This window comes from Dipteris shenzhenensis, chromosome 5 (genome assembly GCF_047967505.1).
Source record: "Dipteris shenzhenensis isolate YYH24624 ecotype China chromosome 5, Dip_SZ_1.0, whole genome shotgun sequence".
In the NCBI taxonomy this organism is placed as follows: Eukaryota; Viridiplantae; Streptophyta; class Polypodiopsida; order Gleicheniales; family Dipteridaceae; genus Dipteris; species Dipteris shenzhenensis.
The window spans coordinates 34073499-34086544 of record NC_141600.1 but is presented as its reverse complement, the minus strand read 5'-3'; the positions used below and the strand labels follow the sequence as shown (position 1 = coordinate 34086544).

The 13046-nt window shown below is 44.9% G+C and overlaps 1 protein-coding gene across 1 annotated transcript; it reads right to left on the bottom strand.

Moving 5' to 3' along the window:
* Positions 1-2709: 2709 nt before the first annotated feature.
* On the bottom strand, positions 2710-3472 carry LOC147901923 (germin-like protein subfamily 3 member 2). Its single transcript, XM_087374395.1, has one exon. The coding sequence runs from the start codon at positions 3364-3366 to the stop codon at positions 2710-2712; it is 657 nt and encodes a 218-aa protein (XP_087230521.1). The 5' UTR covers positions 3367-3472.
* Positions 3473-13046: the final 9574 nt, after the last annotated feature.

Genomic DNA, 13046 nt, shown 5'->3' with positions numbered 1-13046 from the left:
AAAAAATTCATTTTCACATTTTAAATAAAAAATGTCGTAATTCATAAATTCCAAAAAAACATTAAAATGCATTTGAAATTTAGAAATTTTTTATAATTTTTCTTATAAACTAAAATTTAATTAAATTTTACCAAAAAGAAAATGCTACATAAAAAAAACCCTACCTGGACTCTCCCGCTCCGCCGTCCATCTCCGTCAATGTCCGTTGGTGGCTCTCCGTCGCTCGCGCAATTCCGTCGACGTCCCACAAATCCGAAATCGGTGGATGAGAAGGAGCTCGATCGAGGTATGCGGAATGAGGGGGGTCGCTCTCCTTTTATAAGAAAAATTAGGGTTTAGCTACCTCGATCGAGGTATTCTGCATGCATGCCACGATACCTCGATCGAGGTATTGACATGCCCATACATCTCGGTCGATCGAGGTATTGACATGCCACGATACCTCGATCGAGGTATTGTGACATGCCCATACATCCACGTCGATGGAGGTATTGACATGCCACAATACCTCGATCGAGGTATTGTGACATGCCCATACATATCGGTACATCCACGTCGATGGAGGTATTGACATGCCACGATACCTCGATCGAGGTATGTCGGCAGCAGCTGGATGCCAAGTCATCGGTCCAGCATACGTCGATCGAGGTATGTCATCTGCCCTGTCGGATGGCACATACCTCGATCGAGGTATGCTAGACATGCCACCTTACCTCGATCGAGGTTGAGCTGGATTGCCAGAATACCTCGAACGAGGTAGATGTGGCATGTATAGGTGGCTTGCCAGCAAACCTCGATCGAGGTAGAGGCTCGGTCCAGTGAAAAAAGCCCAGTACCTCGATCGAGGTATTGGCTTGGCTCGGTTGTCCTCGTGTGTGATTTTCATTGGTGCTAATACCTCGATCGAGGTATTGGAGACCGAAGCAAAACCTTTGTATTTTCACTCGAGCGAGTGTCACACTCACCCGAAAGTGGTCCGGAAGTGGACACCCTTAGCTTGCCACCACCCGAGTACCCTATGATTATCGGCTATGATTGAGGAACAATTTGGCTAACTATGTGTTTGGTGGAAGTGAGATGTAATGATTGCTTGATTGGTGCAAGTGGGAGGTAGTAAGTGCCATACATGAGGTGGCGTGGTTGATCCAACAAACCCCCCTTTAAGCACGACACAGTTTGTCATAGAATGATAAAAGGTGGTAGACTTGATTCGTTTATGTGACACCTTGGATAGAACAAGACTGAGCACCCAGAGAGAAGTGTAAGCATTGGAAGCGTGGTTGGGGTAAGGGCTTTGTCAAGAGATCAGCCAACATGTTAGTGGTAGAAAGATGTTGGATGTAGAGATCAACCTTTTCTAGTAGATTTATTGACTGGCAGCCCTCATCTGAAACCCTCTCCATCGTATATGTATAAGAACACAATTAATAAACTTGAAATGACTTTGAAAAATACTTTTATACCATTGTATCTCTCTCTCTCTCTCTCTCTCTCTCTCTCCATATGGACGTATAATAAGACAACGATAGAAATTTCATTGTTGAAACCGTCGAACAAAACATGAAAATTGAAAGTGCATGCATATCCAAAAGTCCATAAAGATCCAATGGTCAAATAAGTGCAGGTGCACATAGAGGTTCACTAATGAAATAGATGTCATGCAGGACGTCCTAGATGTGCTGAAATTACTAGATGTTAACGATGCACGTATACCCTGTACGCAAGTAGAAAAGGATAAATGAAAGAATTTAGAAATTTGAATGGCGAGACACTTGTTTACAAATGAAACCAGTGATACTCCATGAGAGTTCTTTACCATCACGTGGAGTGGTGAGTCAGTGTCCAAAGAGAGTGTACATGTAATTGCCATTTCTACCTCAACCAAAGGCAAGCATCGGTCGACGTGCTCTGTATCCTCTAAAGGATACGATGATCCTAAGATGTCCTTATGAACCACGAACTCTGCGACTCTTCCGTTTAAAGAAGCAAAGCAATTCGTATCGAATACAGAGCCTCATGAACCACGTGCCGATCTAGAGGTATCTATAATCAAAAGAATAGTGTCTTTGCAAACTCATAGTCGCAAAAAAACAACAACGTTCATATATCTTGTTTTAAGGACGAAACAAAATGTTAGGGACCACCCACCGTAAACTGTAGGGACCCGTGGCACCCCCATTGAGGGGGATTTGTTCCAGGAAAGAAAGTCAATAAACATCGGTACTTTGATTATCAAAGAGTAGCTCATTATATCCTCAATCATCGGCTATAAATCAGGAACAATCTGGCTAACTATGTGTTCGGTGCAATTGAGATGCAATGATTGCTTGATCCGTCGGTGCAAGTGGGAGGTAGTAAGTGCCATACACGAGGCGGCGTGGTTGATCCAACACGTTTCTCCCGCTCATGCAGTTGCACACACGCAATAACAAGAACGTTTGTTGCTTTAGGTTTGCACTCCATGTAAAGTTGCAGACAGACATAAATATTTACTTTACTTGATGTTGAACAACGACAATTAGAATAAAAGGTTAACATCCATTTCATGAGCAAAAAAAGTTGCCACAGAACGACAAATAGTTCAGCGAACGTAAAGAATTATAGGCCCCTAGATGTAACAGCGAGCCTGTTTTATTGTCAGGTATCACAACAGCATATAGAGGAGGATCGACGTGAATGTACACTGAGAAGACAGGTTTCACCTAGGCTCTAGTAGCCAGAGAAGACATCCTTTAATTGCTCCACCTGGGTTTCAGTCAAGAAGAAGGTCTTCTGGAGAACCTCGTCCTTGATGTTAGACCCAAATATGGATGTCGGAATGATCTGGAATCCCGCATCCTGGCTGTTGAGAGCAACGACGGCAGTGGCAGGCTGCTTCCCAACGTTGAGTTGGAAATGGATGAGGCCTCTGGGGAAAATCATCACATCACCGGCATGGATGACCTTGGCGAACAACTTGTCTTTAGTGTCCACGAAGCCAGCGTATAGGGATCCCTTTATGACAAATATGATCTCAGAGCCGCGAGGATGTGTGTGCGGAACGATTAGGCCACCCAAGCCGAAGTCCAAACGGGCCATGCCGATCCCCAAAGTGTTGAGCCCCGGGAACTGTTCCACAAAGGCGAACGTAGCTATCGCGTTCAGAGCGCTACTGGAAGTATTACCGCATTGGGCCAAGCCATGGAAAACGAAATCATCTGTAGTCGCTTGGGCACGGTCATTGCAAGGGAAGCCGCTGATGTGAGGCTGTGCTGCAGAAACGTTAGCAACGCAGAAGTCCTGGACGGGGTCGGGGTCAGCAGCGAGTGTGATGAGGGGGCCAGCGAGGAGCAAGGCGAGCAAGAGAGCTACAGGAGGTGCGGCCATGGGGCTGTACTTGGTGGAGCAGTTGCGTAGGAAGAAGAAGGATAATGAGCTGCTGCTGCTGCTGCAGCAGAAGACGGCTAGAGAAAGTATATGGAGTGGAAGGAAGCAGTGCCTGATAGGAGGATGGAACAAGATGCATAATGAGCTGCAGCTATATAGCATATGGAGGCTATGAAAACCCAAAGTTTCAAACTTGGGTCCACTCGAAGCAAAACCCAAAGTTTCCGCTCGGAGCAAGGCAGAAAGTTCTTGGAGGTTGCCAAAGAGTTGACGATAAGGGAGGCAGGGGGTGGAAGGTGCGACGCATGCGATAAGGCGATGGCGTTAAGGGAGGCAGCGGACGCCTTAAGAGTGGAAGGCGCGACAGATGCGATAAGGCGATGGGAGAGGAGATGGCAGATAGATGATGGGAAGGTAACTATAATCTATTCAAAGATGCAACCTCCACGCCTTCCAAGGCGATGGGAGAGGAGATGGCAGATAGATGATGGGAAGGTACCTATCATCTATTCAAAGATGCAACCTCCACGCCTTCCAAGTTCCAGGTCTAACCGAGAATCGACTTTAACACATGTTTGATTAGGGACTTGCGTCTCATAGCCACTCAGTCGGGAAAGTAAACAACCAAAGTGGAGCCTATAGTCGTTGCCCTCTAGCAACACATGCAAGGAGTTCACGTTCCCGAGTGCTCGACTCACATGAGTTGCCTTGTTCTCACTCTTACTCGACGTAACACATTATGTTCAAGTCTTACGTGTAACATATCTTCCTTGAGCAAGTAGGCTTTGGAAGAAGCCGAGATCACCATTACGGTCAGCACTCAAATGCACACCTTCAATGCTCTTATTTCTCTAGTGAGCAATTTCCTAGTCCATGTTCCATGCACTCCACATTAAATGCTAACTATGCTCATGATAGGGAATTGCGATGATGGGTGCCAAGCACGATCATCATGACGCTCTGACCAACTACCATCTATCAAGAGGTATGTATGCCCAAGCCGGCGAGTACTCATAGGCATCATCGTTATATGTTCAGAACTCTACAATTGGCACCATGCAGGGCTCCATGCCTCCATTCCTTTACCGGCGGTCCACCATGTCGGTTCGCAAGCTCGCTCACAGCGGCTACATGGACCAACCTGGTATCACATTTGGGCTATTACAAGTCCGGTTTAGAGGTGGATACATGGCACTTTGCAGACTCATGGTGGTACAAGAACTCGGAGATTGGACCAACCTCTAAAAAAGATCAGGATCCACATACAACAATGAACACCACTTAGTCTAAGGATCATGATGGTTTAGAGATTAAAAACAAGGTCAATGCGCACGATCAAGTGTATCCAATCGCGAAACTATTTTACGGGTAGTTTTGGGGCCACAACGCAATGTGCTGGTTGGTAAAAATGCTACAACTCAATGTTCTCATCAAATTTAGGGTTAACTTTATGACATGGCTTGATGATATCATCGAATTATATGGTCTAGGATACTTCTTAGGCGAAAAGTGACATGTAAGGCCACATTCAAAATGTGATTTTTTGCAAGTTTTTCCCTAATCACCTCTCTTTTTCACAAGGTTTTTCCCTGATCACCTCTCTTAGAGAGTCACCTATGAGCTTCCTAGCTTGATTTTTTATCTCAAGCACGTAAAACTTGCCTTCTTTCTCTCAAACTTTCATTTTCATCTCTTCATGTATCTCAAATCCCGTACCTCATAGAAGCTATCTTCTTTCATGCACACGTTGCCTATCACATAAGGACAAAGTCAATGAAATTGCATTTTGGTGGTGTTACAGAAGAAGAATAAAGGCAAATAAATTTTATTTCCTTTCCAAGTGCATGGCCAACTACCTCTTATCATCCTACGGGGTCAACGTTAGCTTGGGTCTAGCCAATCGTAAAACCATTTTCGAGGCCATTTTGGGGCCGCGACGCGATGCGCTTCTGGGTGAATATTTGAATTTTATGCGGATGCACGCTCTCGTCGAAAAGTTTCCCGACGTCATGAAGGTGCACTGGCGTAATAATGAGAAGCAATCTATTTGTTCAGAACACCACATAGCTCGACACGTGGCATCTTTGCACTGCTTCATGCAGCATAGTCTCTGGCCTATGCCACCTGATCACTTATTATCGAACAGCCTTTTGCTATAGCTTTGCCACCTGTCACCGGGAACGCACCCATGCAGATCATTAAAATTGAAGGTTGGCTTGGAGAGACCACGTTGGTTCCTAGAAGATTACATCCAGCCATTGCTGAGAGCCTCGTTTGAGCAAGAGGGAATTTGTACAACTCAGTTTTCTGCTAGTCTAGCTTGTTGCATTAAAAAATTTTAGGCACAACAAGACAAAGCACCAATAGACGCGCGCACAGACGCGTTTCATGAACTAAATAAAAAAACTTACGGGCGTGTCTATTTGCGCGTCTGGAGACCCGCGTCTAATTGCGCGTCTATATATCCGACTTATGCGCGTATAGACGCGCACAAAGATGCATCAATAAACGTGCTTATAAACGTTTTTATAGATGCGCGTATAGACGCAAGTCGAACAGACAGACGCGGATATAAACGCATTTTTAAACGCACTGATAGACGTGCCTTTTTTTTTTATAAATTTTACAGAATAGTACTGTGTATGTTGTGTATGCTATATAGTTACAAGAATCCCATATCCACATTTTGTAATTCAATTCTTACAGCCAACCACATTTTAATTACAATTCCAAATAAAATATTACAACTCCAAAACGCAATAAAATTGAAAGCTCAAAAAGTGCTTGTAAATACATATAGCACGAAGCTAAGCCACGTCATGTGGCTTCAAGTACAAAAAATAAGGAAGCTAAGCCATGTCATGTGGCTTCAAGTACAAAAAATAAGAGGAGTCTATATACAAGAGGCACGAAGCCAAGCCAGTGGCTTTAAGTACAAAAAAGAATAGTAGCACTACTTCTACGACTAATCCTCGCTGCCTTCCACGCTCCCTTCTGCGCTCCCTTCTGCACCTCCTTCCTCGTCTTCCTCGTCGTCTTGTGCATGGGCCTGTAAACAAGGGACAACATATATCAATGTATGAAAAATCATATCTTTACTTATAATTTTGGCATTATTTAATTACTTTCAAATACCTGGGGGGCCTGTCCAGTAGCTCGGGTATACTGCTCCTCAGTAATCAACCCGTCATCATAGAAGTGCCTCCATGTATCTCCTCTGCAATGGTGGCGGTGGTAGGCTGTCTCCACTAGAGTAGGGTATCTGCCCACGATCTCAAGCTGCATGACCGCGATACACTTTGTGGAGGGATTAGTACAAAGAAACAACCAACCTCCTAATAAACTACATAAGCAATATAATTTGAGATCGATACTTACAAATTGGGCCTCCCATGATTCAACACCCCCTGCTCCAAAATGCGCGCTTTCATATTCCTCCATCTGGATCCTCCGTGCCTCCACGTGCTGCAGACTGGGCTCCTCCCTCGCTGACTTCATTGCCTTCTTCCACTCACGCTTGTGAGCGGTGTGGGGTGGGCCCCTTGGTGGTTGACCTGCCTCAAGCCTGGCAAGCTCCGCTAGTGCCTGCCTCTTAAGCGAAGATCTTTTATTGCTAAGTATCGTAACAATCTTTGACTTCCCCCATTTATCTGTGAACTGGCGATTGGGGGGGTTAGGATACCTAGAGCGAACAGTAGTGAGGGTCTCATCAGCCAACCTCTTTGGGTGGTCTTTATAGTGGATAAAGCAATCTTTGTAATTGTTAGCAATTACAGAGCGCATGAAGGCCATGATGTCCTTCCCCCGCGCATCCATCAAGATGCCTCCTATCTGAGTGATGTCATAATAAATCGTACCATCACCCAGAGGCACATCTAAATCATCTGAATCATCCTCCTCCTCACCGCCACATGGCCCAAAGCAGCATCCGCCACCGCTCTCCCTGCTACTACGCCTGCTACCCTGTCGTGTCGAGCTCGTATGCTGGCCACTCGTAGCTGGGGACTGCACGGGACTACGCTGACCACTCGTAGCTGGAGAACTGAGTCTCGACGGCTGGGGAGTACGTCGACGGCTCGCCGAGACAGAAGGACCTCCTGACGGCATGGGGGAAGGGGCATAAGACGGGATGGGAGAAGGGACATAAGACGGCATGGGGGAAGGGGCATAAGACGGTATGGGGGAAGGGGCATAAGACGGCTGTGCGGACTCCGCTGGGGTGATCTCAGGTTGTGTGGGGTGGCTCGGAGTCTGTAGTGCCGACTCCTGGGGAGTGTTAAGGGTACCCGTCATATACCCGTATAACTCCGCAGGACTAGGAGGGTGCCCTAAAAGATTATATAAATCCTTCCAAATCGATTCCCGCGGATCAGGTGAGCTAGAAGCACTTCCTGGCCACATGTTGAACTGGAAAATAGGAAACAAATCTATTACTTTGGGAGCTGAGAAGAAAGGGGAAAAAAAAACAGGCTCTGTCAGAGCGCGTCTATAGACCCGTCTGATCTGCGCGTCTATAGACGCGTCTAACAGAGCGTTTAACAATTCAAGTAAAAGCACGTCTAACAGTCCGTCTAACAGTGCATTTAAAAGCGCGTCTACCAGTCCGTCCAACAGTCCGTCTAACAATCCGTCTAACAGTGCGTTTAAAAGCGCGTCTAACAATGCATTTAAAAGTCCGTTTAACAGAGCGTTTGTCTGACGTCTACAAACGCGTCTGTGTGTGTCTGCAACAAGCCAGACGCGCGGATAGACGCGCTTATAGACGCGCGTTTAGACGCACTCTTAGACGCGCCTATAGACGCGCTCCGACAAGCGAGAATACTAAAAAGTCGAAAAGGACGTTGCGCCCGACAAAAGAACGTGTCACTCATACCTAGACCCTGCGTTTCATGGATGCGAGAAAGTACAAAACTGGAAAGAGCAAGCAAGAACTACTTCAAAAGGACTTACTTGGAAAAAGGTATGGAAGGATCTTTCTTTTCCAAACTTGTTTCTTCTCCTTGTTCGTACTCCTCCTCTTCTTTAGGCTTGGAAGCAAGTGTAGGTACGGTCCCTTTCTCTTGAGTGAAAGCTTGGAACTGTGTATGAGAGGCTCTCTCTTAAGCTTCGAATCTATGGAACTGCTAATAAAGAAGGAAGGAAGCCGCTCGCGAAGTTTAAGTAATGAAAAGAAAAGCAAAGCGAGCGGCGCGCTGAAAAGCAGGTTTAAAAGCCGCGTCTATTAGCGTGTTTATAGTGGCGTCTATTAGCGCGTCTATAGCCGTGTCTGAATACACAGAGTAGACGCGTGTTTAGACACGCCGTTAGACACGATGTTAGACGCGACTATAGACGCGGCGATAGACGCAACACAGAGTTTAAATTAAGCATTTGAAGAAGAGCAAATTTGGTGGGTTGTTTGTTTGTAGGATGTCTCCATCTTCAACAAGTAGCTCCAGTGAGGATGAATCCCTCCGTATCCACCATCGCGAAATGTGGTTGGAGCAAAAAATCAAATGTCTGTGTGATCGATGTCGAGGAAACATGTATCGTGCACGCAGGATTACGCTCAATCATATCTCAAAGTATGGAGAATGGGATGTGACCATAAACAGGGTAAGGGTTTGTAAGTTAAGGTTGATTGAGATACCTATGGGTGTTCATATGTTTGAGTTATGATCCTGTTTTAATTTGATACAGGATGCAGTGCCACACCCGCACATGTTACCCTATGCCCGTTGTGAGGAGGCGAAGCGTCGGCGATATGAGGTGAGATCTTCAGGAGGGACCGTTACGGATGCATGGAGTGATGGTGATAGTAGCCCTCCGCCATTACCTCATGAAGCCGTGGAGGAGGAGGTGTTTGATGATATGGTGCGGGATTTATATGTCCATCAAGGGAGGGATAATAGCATGGAGCAGGATGATCTTTTACCGCAGCATCGACTCCACTGTTTGAGGGGTGCACATTCTCTGTTCTACGTGCCTCCCTTGAGTTACTAAACTTGCAAACCATCTATGGATGGAGCAATGCAAGTTTGAATGCATTACTCAAGTAAGCTTTAAAGTCGATTTTGCAAACATGGTGAATTATGCGTGTGGGTCAATTACTCGAATACTTTTCCTCATTTATGGTCTTCACGTGCAGGCTATTGTGTAAAATGCTTCCAAGGGAGAATAAATTACTGACGTCAAGAGATATGGCAAGGCAACATGTGACCTCTCTTGGAGGATTAGATTACAAGCGCATCCATGCATGTGTCAACGATTGCGTTTTGTTTCGTGGACTACATAAGGATGCAAGAGAGTGTCCTACTTGTGGAGAGGCAAGATATAGAGCAGATCTCAAAACCTTGGACGTGCCTCGTAAGGTATTGCGACATTTTCCCATAATCCCTCGCATCCATGGGAAATCCCTCGCATCCAACATCTGTTCAAGTGCAAATCTATTGCAGAGCTCATGTCATGGCATTCCTCCCATCGATCAACCGATGGCAAGTGGAGAACTCCCGCGGACTCTCCTGCGTGGAAGCATATTGAAGACACATGGCCAAGCTTCAAGGAAGAACCTAGGAGCTTGAGACTTGGATTGGGTATGGACGGTGTGAACCCATTTGGTCTCAAAAGCACGTCTTACAGTGTATGGCCAGTGGTATTGGTGAATTACAATCTTCCACCCTCTATGGCTATTAAGAAAGGACGTGTCATGCTGTCCCTTCTAATTCCAGGGAAACATAAAGTCAAAAACCCTGATGTTTATTTGGAGCCTTTGATTGATGAGCTAGAGATACTTTGGAGAGGTATCGAGGTGCATGATGTGAGCAGGCCTCCCTCGTCACGAGACTTCAACTGCAAAGCAGTCTTGATGTGGACGATGCATGACTTCCCAGGCTATGGCGAGTGTTCAGGTAAGCATTGCATTTTTTAATTATGAATAGGCAAAGGACGTGGCACCCTAAACCCACCTTCCACTCTTAATTGCATCTATTGTTTCAGGTCTCACTACATCGGGTTACCATGGATGTCCTATTTGTGGTCCTTCGCTAGTTGCCTCACGGGCAGACGCATTGAATAAGGTCATCTATGAGAATCACCATCGATTTCTCCCACCTGATCATCCTAGATATGTTGCCCCTTGGAATGAAGTCCTCCCACAATCACTCACCGCGGGAGATTGGATGAGAATTTGGGATGGTTCCACGACTCCTCCACCACTTGGCATGAGCCGGTAAGGATTTGTAACTATTGGCTGGAAGTAAAGATTGGCTATATTGGTTGGAAGTAAAGATTGCACGCTAACACTTTATTTTGTTTAGATACTCCATCTTTTATCGTTTACCATATTGGTCCCACCTCAAGATCAATCACCTGCTCGATCCCATGCATATCTTCAAGAATGTGGCATCTACCATTTGAGAGCATTTGAATGGGACACGAGATTCGGCAGGCATAAGGGAGGATCTACGTACCACAGGGAGGATGCGTGAAGCTTGGCCTCAAGAGAGACCAAATGGGCGTGTTTTTTTACCTCGTGCACCGTGGATGTTATCAAAGCTAGAGATGGCGACGGTGAAGCGCGCTATTACTACAATTCGTACTCCCACTGGATGCATGAGGTGTTTGAAGGGAGCCTTTACAAAGAGCAAGAAAAGAGGTGTAAAGCAATTATATGGCTTGAAATCTCATGATTGGCACAAGATGCTCCAAGTAAGTATTTTATATGCATAATATCTTTTTCCTTTCAAATTTGTGAGTGAATAGCTATAAGCAACTAATCAACCACCTCCTCGCGGGTTCAGTTCATACTACCTACTAGCATTTCACGTAGTGCATCAAAGGACGTGAAAGATTGTATTTGTGAGCTCAAAGGAAATAGATCCCACCATGCTTGAGAATGCTCGAGTTATGTCAGTGGAGGCGGTTTGTTTAGTGGAGGAGACATTTCCACATTCTATTCTCACAAGCCAACTACATCTCATAGTACATTTGGTGGATGAGATTGCTATATGCGGTACTATACATGCACGATGGTTGTTCTTCCTCGAGCGCTTCATGAAGACGTTGAAGGGCTTCGTGAGACAAAATGCAAGACCCGAAGGTAGCATGGCCGAGGGTTGGTTGGTACCTTGGGGGGGTCACTCATCATATGTAACCCTATCACGTGAGTTCAAAAGAAGGATTTTTTTTATTTTTAAAATTTACAGAAATAAATATACATAAGGGACTATTTGAAATAGTTTTGGAAAAAATTTACAGATTTGTATAGAAAAGGGGTACATTTTATTAATGAAATCTTTTACAGATAAGGGACTTTAAATATAGGCCTTGAACGCACGTGATATAGAGGGTTTATGCATAGTGACCCCCCCGAGGTTGGTACAAGAGTCACTTGTATATATTTTTGAGTTTCTTGTTGATGTGGATAGCTCTCTCCCACGACTATGGAGAGATGATGAAGACCTAAAGATGACCTCTATTGTGCCTCAAGGAAAAGGATGCAACAAAGTAATAGACACGGAGTTGCGTAATAGTATCAACCTCTTTTGCATTCTTAATAGTGATGTGATGAAAAGATGGGTGACAAGATACGAGGATGCAAAGGCAAGAAGACAAGAAGAAAGGGCCCTCTTTCGTACACACCACGGATCTCGTGTGCCATACCCTCAGCATCTAAGAGCACTTCCAAAGGATATTCATGTGGATTGGCTACTTGATGAAATGGAGAAAGCAGAGAAAGACGAGGGGATGCATATCACAATGGAAGAATGGGAGTATGCTAGGGGATGCATGAGCAAGGTCGGTATATAGAATGTTATGCATAAGTTAGGAGCTTTTTATAATTTAGATTGCTTATTTAATTGATTTTTTCTTGGTGTAGTGCACTATGTTCAATGCTATATGGTGTGAGGGCAAGCATTTTCGAACACAACGGATTGATGATAAGAGAAACACACAAGATTGCGGCGTCATTGCTAGCTTTGAGGGAGCCAATGGAGCCATGGATGATTATTGTGGCATAATCCAAGATATCATTATGCTTGACTTTCGACGCTTCTTTGTGTATGTTTTGGATGTAAAGTGGTTTAAGGACGTGGTGGAAAGAGGCCCTAATGCAACAATCAAACGTCATGCAAGTGGCTTTGTAACTATTGACTCCACAAAGTTTTGGCAAAGTAGGAAGGACACACTAGTACTACCGCAACAATGTGAACAGGTACTGTGCACACACATAAAAATACTCGCTTTTAAATATTTGATGCAAGAAAAGTAACATGATTGTATTTGTGTTTGAATTAGGTTGTCTATCAACCAATGGTGGATAATAATAGATGGTGGCATGTCATACCTATTATGCCACGTTCCAAAGTGATGTATAGTACATTTACTAATCTGGAGCGTATGGAGGATGATCATGGCCATGGACGTGATGATGACCGTGATACAAGAGAGGAGGATGATCATGAGATAGGAGATATAGATATTGAGGCCGACATTACCCGTGAGGACGAGCCTACCATTGGAGATGTTGATTTCGATGAGCACATGAGTGGCACAAGTAGTAGTGGGTTGAATGTATTTGTAGATCTAAACACTTGTTTGGATTTTGAAGTAGATAGTTTGGCAAGGGTTGATCTCATTGAGGATGAGATTGAACCGTAGCCCCACAATTGATATTGGCAAAACTATTTTACATATTGTCT